Below are 9,423 nucleotides of genomic sequence, written 5' to 3' on the forward strand. Positions count from 1 at the left end.
AGCACACTGAACATGAGTTTGTGTTACGTTTCCATCCTTCTGTATATCGTGCTCTGTGCCTGCTATTGAGCATTCTCATCAAATAATAATTGAAAAGCTGCGATTGAGAGATGTTTCTCTGCAACCTTACAGGTTTACAGCCATGTTGCAAGTTTTGCATCACATATGCTGTTTAAAGTTACGCTTGTGATGTTGAAAAGTCTTGACACACTTCACCAAAAACAACACATCTTTTTGAAATGTGTCAAAATAGTAAAAGAGCAGACCGTAATAAGGAAGGGCTGCTGCTAAATACTTGATATTACAGATCGTGCTGCGTGTGATTGTGTCGACTTTTTAAGATCCACTGCTCGCTGCTCTTGAAGGTCATCTCTGTGTAACACTGTGGCCTCTCCTCCACACAGAGATGGTGAGGACAGCCACGCCCTTCCCCATGGTGTCCTTGCTTTTCGTCTTCACCGCCTTTGTCATCAGTAACATTGGACACATCCGGCCTCAGCGCACCATCCTGGCCTTTGTTTCCGGCATCTTCTTCATCCTCTCAGGTGGGAGCCATTAGTCATGTCGCGCTGTCAGTCTGTGATTGATTACATCGGCCTGATGTGTTCTGTGTCACACGTGGAGTCACTTTACCGTGGCTTCATTTTTAGTATTTGATGCCAGTGTCAGAAAAGTGAATGGGTGTGATTTTGAAGATCAAAGTGAAGGTTTTCTGACCTTTAAACTTACTATTTCTTAAATTGAATTGAATTCAATAATTTGCATTTTGATGATATGTTAAATCTCAATTATAAACTCCTAACTACCCATTGCAGGTTTTTCAAGCTTGATTCCTGCAACAGTGCAGTTTACCTTCTTGAACAGCAGGTGGCTGTAACACTCCCAAATTTCTCCCTCAGTTCTGACTGTAAGGAGCCAAACTGCTCCTTTTCTCTTAAGGCGGTTTCACTGACATGTTTTGAGAGGGAAGCAGTGCTGCAGAGCTTAGAAGAAACATCAAACAGATTCTGCTGCGGCAGCTCTGACTTGCTATAGCGGGGACCTGCCGATAAAGGGTGTAGCAGAATAATAAGGGTTATGTAACAGGGCTTATGTAATGTTTATATCCGCTGCTGAAAGTGGCGCAGTGTTTTACTTTATGAGGTATTTTGATAATAGGGTGATAACAAGGGGCAAGTGTATCAAATTGCTTTTCTGCGGTTGGATATTCTGCTGCACTAAGCCTCTCGCTCTAAACACTGCTTTACTCACCCCCACTCACTCCCCCCTCTCTTTGATTTTTCCATTTCTCCCCCCTCTCTGTAGCTTTCACCACTTTCATTTCCGTCTTACTGCCTCATTCAGAAATGTTTCTATCCATTTACTGCAAATGTTGTGGGGTTTTTGGATACTTAGCATGGATTTTTTCTGTTTTTCGGTTTACAGACTTTAAAGAAAATAACACTCATTGATATTTGCAGGGATCTCGTAATCTTCTTCCTCATTTCCCACAGAACCCATTTTGCACATGCATGTATGTTTCACTCCACTTCCTGGTATTATTTATTTAGATAAAGATGTACCTCACCTCCCTGATTGACAGCAACATGCTTTCTGCATCATGCGTGCGTATCAATTTGAAAACAACATCACCTCTCAGCTGTTTATGTCCAGGGCGCAGCACTTTGACAGCCCTGTGGTGCATTTGAATGATGCAGTGAAAGCTAAAAATAATCATATTTGCTGCTAACAGCATGCTGCATCGTTTGAATATTGATTCTTCGATGTTGGCCATATGTTCAAACTCATGCATTTAAATTCTCTAAGGCAGAGTGTAAGCATGAGAATGTACTTAGATGAAGGGTTTTTTAAGTTGTATGTGAGGGGAAAGATGCATTATTTCTCATTTGAGAATGTTTCCTAAGTCCTTTACACAGTGACATTAACAGGGACAACTATATGTAGCTGCTAACTAAATAGTCTGAGCTTTTTTAACACATTTACTTTTCCTCTTCGTTTCTTTAAAACAGGTCTTTTCAGTGATTGTCAGGGAAACCAATCATGCACAAGTTCAGCAGGTCTTCATAGTGAGAAGTTTTCAAAGAAAAAAGTTGACCTGATGGAGATCTGACTGGAATCAAAATGTTGTCTGTAAATGTATTTAACTCTTTATTCAGAGCTGCAAATCTTGACATTTCAAACTTCCTTTGATCATGTCCTGCGATGCATCACCTTTTCCACACAACTGAAGAAATATATCAACAACTAAACGTAGCCAACATCTCTCCCGTCCTGTTGGCAAGGTCATAACAATACCTGAGTTACACTTCCTGTGCGCTTCTCACTGATGCGCTCGAAAGGATTACATGCTGAAAATAATCGAGGCAGAAATTTGGTTTACCTCAAAACTTACTTTTGTTAACTTTTGTTTTGTTTGTCTTGAGCTTGAGTCACTCCAGGGAACTCTGCAGAACAGGACACAAACACTCCCATGAAAAAGGGAGGCAGACAACTCCATTAGCCACGAAAGTCACCTACACACACTTGCTAAAATGACTTTTTTTTCAGTAAAAATAAACCTGGTATAAAAATGTGTTTGTTTAAAGAACTAATCCATTTTGATTTTAAAAAGAACTAGTTATGCATAACAATTATGTGTGGCTGATATGACCATATTCACCAGAGGCTTAAGGCTCCCTCTCACTATGCTTGTTTCTAGTTTTACTAAAAGTTACGTTGAGACAGCATTTTCTATATCGTAACCCCAATCATTAGGCCTTAAAATACTTCTTCAGGAACAAAAGGATGATGTCACAGAGACTACACTTATTCACCTTTATTATTTATTTTTTTTAAATAGGTGCTAGCTCAAGACAGTATAAGACCATGTACACTCTGCTATCATACTGAGACCAAGCAGCCACGTTTGATGACCAAGCCCTTGGATTTACTTTATTGAAAGCTGTTGGAATTGGTCTATTAGATCTGTAGTCGAGCTGTAATGGAGTTGAAACCAAAGCTGTAAGGAGTTTCCAGATCTCCCCATAAACACTATAAAGTCTCTCATCTCCTTCACCTTCACTCATCTGTGCAATGTGGGTTTTCTGTGATAATGATCAAAAGAAAATAGGCTGCAGGTGGGAAATGATCTGAGTTGATTCCTTTATATATAGTGCATCCTTGCATCAACGACATGATCATCAAAGATGAAAGGACATAAAATCATTTATGCACAATGCTGAGAAAAACAGAAAAGGATTTCGATGCTGGTGTTGAATTTGATTTGTTAACTAAATCTGAGTTAAGACGAAGAGGTTCAAACAACTGTGAAAAATTACAATAAAGATGAAATCAATTTCTTTAATAAAGCATCAATTAGAAAATGTATTTATTTAAAACAAATATGTTTTAAATTAAACTTTTAATGTTTAAAACCTTGTAATTAAAGAAAAAAAAGGTTGAAAAGTATTTGTGTTTAAAATATTAATTGTTTCTTGGCTGTATTTAATTTATTTTCTGGAAACAAATCCTACTTTCTATAAGCTCTAATGGGTCTGTGGTCTTTTTGGAAAGCACTAAAATAATTCAGCTTTTGTAGAAACTCATTTTGTTATTTATTTTCAGTACATTTTTGGAGACTAATAATCCCATCGGTCTCCCTGGGAACCAAATGCATCAAATCTGGATTTTGGTTTGATGACCTTCTCTCTCTTACAGTAGGTCATTTTCTTCCTCTCTCACTAACTCACTTTCTTTAACTTGATTTGTGCAGGCCTCAGTCTGGTGGTTGGCCTTGTGCTATATATCTCCAGTATTAACGATGAGGTAATGAACCGACCCAGAGAGCCTGAGCAGTTCTTCAACTACCACTACGGCTGGTCCTTTGCCTTCGCTGCATCCTCCTTTTTACTCAAAGAGGTCAGTAAGTGTGAACCTTTAACAAATGCAACTCATTTTCATTTCAATTGGCAAAAGTGTTCTTTCTTCCTCAGGGGTATATCTTGCTGTGTGCAAGCAGGGTCAATAATAAGGCTATTGTGTGAGGAAGCAGTTGTTGTGCTGCAGATCTGCATCCATGTGTGCTGCAGTATCATGTCAATCCTCTGCTCATATCCCCTCCTCCTTCCTTACCCACACTCATTCAGCCTCTCCCCTCATCACTGCTCTGTGCTGCAGTGGACAGTTCAACTCGCCTTATTCGCTCCTGTATGTCTCCTTGTTTTACCTTTTCATCTTTCATATGAGCTTTGAAGAGTGAACGTATCACTATTTCTTAAACCTCAGTGCATACTTATGACTTTCCACCTTGTCCTTTCCTTGAACCATTTTCTGACTTATTGGTCATTTCAGTCCAGTTTCCCCGATTATCATTTGGAAACTTTTTTTTTTCATGAAAATATATTTGTCTCCTCCTGCTCTGTTTTAGGGGGCTGGTGTGTTGTCAGTCTATCTGTTCATGAAGCGCTACGCTGAAGAGGAGATGTACCGTCCCCACCCAGCGCTCTACCGCCCCCGTCTGTCTGAGAGCAGTGACTACAGCGGCCAGTTCCTCCATCCAGAATCCTCCTGGCCCCCACCGAAGCGAGGACGCAGCACCTCCGAAGCGTCTAGCGACATCTCAATCCAGCTCAACCAGGCGCCACCAGCTCCACCCAAAAGTAATCTCCAAAAAGGCGGCCAAGGCAGCCCCCCCTCTGGTTCTTCCTCTGCGGGGAGCTACCCACAGTCTGCAGGGAGCTACCCGCAATCGGCCGGGAATTACCCACAGTCTGCCGGGAGCTACCCACAGTCTGCCGGGTACCCCTCTACCCACACCCTGCCTCGGTCGCACTCCTCACACCCTCAAGGCCAAGCTCTGCCCATGGCCATGCCACCATCACCTGTACCCCCACCTCACTACCATGCACACATGCACATGAGTGCCTCCCCCTGTTAGGTATGGGGAGACACAGATCCCACATAATCATGTAGACTGTACATTTAGGTGATGGATGGGCTTTGGGCACAGATCACATGAGCTCTGGAACAATAAAAGAAGATAAGAGATTTATACAGAGACTGTGATGGACAGAAAATAAAAACAAGCGTGAAGTGGACAAGAGAAAGGAATTCAGGTGGTGGAAAAAGTGTTTCCTAGAAAGACTTAAGCTGTGAGGTTGAGTGACAGAGAAGATATAAGGGAGGGAGAGTTAGGCAGGGTGAGCGAGGTGCTGCGGTATAAAACCAAGATGCTGCAGTGCTGCGGGAAATTTGTATGCACACTGATCACTGACGACTGAGGATGCACATAGATTTATACATCCATAATTCATGCCAATACATGAACTATGCTACTTTTTTTCCCAAAGGGTAAATGTGCTCAAATATATCTGTCCTCTCTCAATTTCTTACATCATCAATCCAGTTTCATAACTTGCAATGTCAAACAAGTATTAATAATATTATTAATTACAAAACATAAGTTAACATTATAGTAATTCTGAATTAAGAACACTGTATATGAATGTTGTTATAAAAAAAAACATACAGAAGTGGATGATATTCTGTGATATCATAAGAAAATAATGATTTACATATTTGTTTAAGAGACACATTTTTAACATCCTGTACATAAAACTGCACATGAGGACTTGTGTATAGATGTTGTAAATTATGAATGAAGCTTTGGCACAAGTCAAATCAAGAAGACTCGTTCTGTCTTGGACGAAGACTCTGCAACAGGCGAAACTACAACCAATGATGACTACACTTTTAACGTTATTATCCCCATGGGGAAATTTGCTTTTCAGCACAGAAAAAAACCATCTGATGTAGAACTCATAGACACGTAGACTCTCCACACCACTCTGAATGCAGCTGCATGCTGGTTTAGAGGAGGATCCACCTGACACTGATGCAGGGGTCTGATGCCCCCTATTGGCCACTGATCTGCACTGACGCTGTACCAGCCCTGACCTGCACTTTGTTGTGGTGCAGCAAAGAAGAGTTAGTCCAAAGTTGTAGTCCATCCAGAGGATGGAGGAGTGATGGTGAATGTCAGGAGGATATATGCTTTAAAGACTGGATTAAAGTTGATTTATCTGGATCTCACACAGCCACAGTCAAATTGACTATTTGCAGTTATTGTTCAGTGAACCCCACTGTTTGCGAAGTGCGAAGGGTTTCTAGAGTATCTGAAAAATGGTGTTCTGATGAAATATGACATGGAGCTCTCTTGTGTTTAAGGCTGCAACTATGACTATTTGTGGTACTAACTTATCTGCTGATCATTGCTCATTGGTGTGTTTATAAAATGAAAATGTTGTAAATTCCCAATGTTATGTCCTCCATTCTGAGGCGAGGCATTCAAACATTTTGATTTTCAAGTCAAATTTTACAGTTATAGATATTCAATTTTCCAACATAAATCACAAAGAAAGTTATCAGATCGTCAAACTACAGGAGCCAGCAAGGGTCAAATAAATAAATTGACTAACTGTGTTGGCAAAATACTGCTAACTAATTGAGTTGGGAAAATGTTATATTATTCACTTTTTGTGGCTTTCTGTTCCACAGTAAAGGAAGGGTTGGATACTGCAGATTATCCCAAATATGAAAAGTGATTCCGTCTGATAAAATGCTGCAGCAGGTATCAGGTGGGTCAGAGTAGCATTTTGTATGTAGCAGGTTGCATGACATTAGAGGATGTTAACGCCTACTTTTCTGTGCAATTTATCCAATAATAAGATACATTTTCAGATGCTCTAGAAACAAAATGTCCCTTACTAAGTCATTTTTAAATACAGTGCAATATCTCAAAGCTGCAGAATAGTATTCTCCCATGTATGAAACACAAAAAGTGACTCGTATTTTTTTCTTGCACAAGTTTTGTTTTTATAGTTTGTTTTAAAAGCACATTGTGCATATACTGTAGATATGTTAATATGATATATCTCTGGAATTAGTCATTGTGTAATGGCTGGTTTTCATTATCACTGTGATGCTGCAGAGCGAGAAACACGTGAACATGGGATGAAAGGCCCATAAAGACTTGCAACAGCGTGATGTGGTGAAGATATCATCATGTTTTCATGCAGGGTTCTGTTGAGCAAGCATGTCTTGTTTTTTACAGCGTACTGTTTTTGTTTATGCACTCATCTTTGAGGTGAAGCCCAGTGTAACTGCAGTATTTAATACTGGCTTTGCTGTTACAGTTAGGGGGTTAAGTGCCTTGCTCAACGGCACCTCGGCAGTGGCTGTTGAAGAAGAAGAATTCCCCACTAATGGACATCTTAACCTGCATCCACCTGTCTAAGCGTCAGACTGCTGCCGACTCAATCGTGACAGTTGAGAAGTGTTCCTTCTGTTTCTTCTTCCTAATGACACACTTGATAATTTGGCTCCTCTTAAACTGCAGCATTCCTCTTGTGTTCTCTGTACTTCTTTGTTTGAATCTCTCTATCCCATGCTTCTCTCCTTTGCCCCCACATGATAATATAAAAGGGTGTAGCTGTGTCTGTTTTTTGTATAAAGACTCAACTTATTGCACATGTCCCCTTCAACAACTACCTTGTAAAGAATAAAAATAGCGAAACAAATGCTTTTAAAATGGAACTGATGCTGTATATCCTGAGTTATATAATTCAAAAGCAATTTTGATAAGATCACTGTTAAGTGTTGACATATGTGTCACACTTTCATAAAAACATGAATAAAAATTTCAACATGGGGTTATTTCACCCTGCTTGTACTCTCCAGTTATCTGATCCTTAGTTTACATCTATGTGTTTTTATGTTCATGAGTTTAACTTTTGACTATTTTAACTATTTTTGCAGTTTTTGCTTTTAAAACGTTTAGCATAATGAAGATGGAATCATTAAAAAAAATAGAGATAAAGGTGTGTTTTCTGGCTGGTCTGTCTGTGATGGAGAGGATGTTGTAAGTGGGTGCACACTGCACTGCGGTGAACCTCTGGGTGTGAACCAGCTCCCTCCTCAGTCACGGAGAGCCACAACAGCCTGAGGCCAACATTGATCAGTGTGTATACATGTATATGAATTTGTGTGCATGGCTGCTTTCGTTGTCATATGTTTGCATGAAGGTTATATATGGTGTACCACAACAATCATACAGTCTGAGACTTACAAAATGTTATTCTTTATATTAAATTGTAAATTGAGGGGACATCTTTGTTACATGGATATTTACTTCAAAAAGAAACAGGAGAGAAGGATTCAGACATGTACTATAATTAGTATCAGAAACATTATTCAAAACCAAACAGAACTTGAAAGCAGGACTTCCAAAGATACAAAAGTAAGCAATATCTGTGTGCTTTTGTGTGCTCAGACTGGCAGATAGTTTGAGGGGAGAGGTGTTACATCGGGAAATCAAACATCCACAGGTCAATAACAATACAAAGTAAAAGCTTGAGCACTATCTTACTTTAAAGTGTGCGTGTGTGTGTGTTTGTGTGTGCGTGCCTCCTGATGAATGAAGCCTTACTTCTTCTATTGTGGAAACAAAAGTGATTCATCTGAGACTTACTTGTTTTGTGGACTCTTTAATAATGTGCCTCTCACAGTGTTTTAGTATGTGCATGCATGCATTTGTGTGTTTCCTACTTGTCTGTGTGTGTGTGTGTGTGTGTGTGTGTGTGTGTGTGTGTGTGTGTGTGTGTGTCAGTGGGTTGAGTGGATCTCTCTTTTCATCACCACTGCTGCATGAAAGACCTGTCACTCTGTATTAGCTTTCTGCAGCTCTCCCTTACTCCGCTCTGTATATGCGATGTGTGCGTGTTCGTGTGGGTGAATGAGAGGGGTGGGGGGCAGAAAGAGGTGAAGTGGGCAGTAAAGCCAGTTTGAGAGCTATTGAAGGTCATTGTCCATCAGTTTTGTGCACCCAGACAGCTGTGTGCCACCAGCAGCTCGGCTCCTATAGCTCTTTGATGACATCATCCTTTTATATTACAATCATCTATCAAGTATGACATTAAAGTCAATGATCACAGTTATTGTACAGCCTCTGCTAAACGTCTGCCTATATAGACACAGAAATATTGACCTGTGGATATCTGACTCCATGATTATTAACATCTCTCCCTCTCTCTGCAGGGTTGCGCTTGTGCTGCATTTCCCAGAACTACCAGCGCGGCCATCAGCATCAGCATCAACACAGAGGAAACGTGTCCCACTGGCGCTCTATTGATGGCTCTCCAGTTAAAAAAAAAAAAATGTATACATCCGCATCAATAACACATACCGGCGCGCGCGCACACACATATTGTATATAACCTGGTCATGGCTAATTGGCTACTTACAAACGCACAGCCCCAGCGCGCTCCGCACACGCTCCAATAAGCACATCCAGACCAATTCCCTCAATATAAGAGAGAGAGGGGGGTGAGAGAGGGAGGGGAACTACGTGAGGGGTTAAACCTTTCCTCGTGATCTCGTAAGCGCAAC

The 9,423-nt window shown here is 40.5% G+C and overlaps 1 protein-coding gene across 1 annotated transcript; it reads left to right on the forward strand.

Annotated features, from left to right (window-relative positions):
* Positions 1 to 366: 366 nt before the first annotated feature.
* cacng7b (calcium channel, voltage-dependent, gamma subunit 7b) lies at positions 367 to 8,137 on the forward strand. The gene is made up of 3 exons (XM_079343005.1): positions 367 to 545; positions 3,752 to 3,897; positions 4,406 to 8,137. The coding sequence occupies exons 1-3, from the start codon at positions 407 to 409 to the stop codon at positions 4,913 to 4,915; spliced, it is 795 nt and encodes a 264-aa protein (XP_079199131.1). The 5' UTR covers positions 367 to 406; the 3' UTR covers positions 4,916 to 8,137.
* The last annotated feature ends 1,286 nt before the right edge of the window (positions 8,138 to 9,423 follow it).

Source organism: Symphodus melops, assembly GCF_947650265.1.
Source record: "Symphodus melops genome assembly, chromosome: 5".
Classification (NCBI taxonomy): Eukaryota; Metazoa; Chordata; class Actinopteri; order Labriformes; family Labridae; genus Symphodus; species Symphodus melops.

What these genes read in the sequence shown, in the direction of transcription:
- cacng7b (XM_079343005.1), top strand. Translation starts at nt 407, where the DNA reads ATGGTGAGGACAGCCACGCCCTTCCCCATGGTGTCCTTGCTTTTCGTC. An exon ending in CATCTTCTTCATCCTCTCAG is followed by an intron (nt 546 to 3,751) that starts GTGGGAGCCATT and finishes TGATTTGTGCAG; the next exon opens with GCCTCAGTCTGGTGGTTGGC. An exon ending in CCTCCTTTTTACTCAAAGAG is followed by an intron (nt 3,898 to 4,405) that starts GTCAGTAAGTGT and finishes GCTCTGTTTTAG; the next exon opens with GGGGCTGGTGTGTTGTCAGT.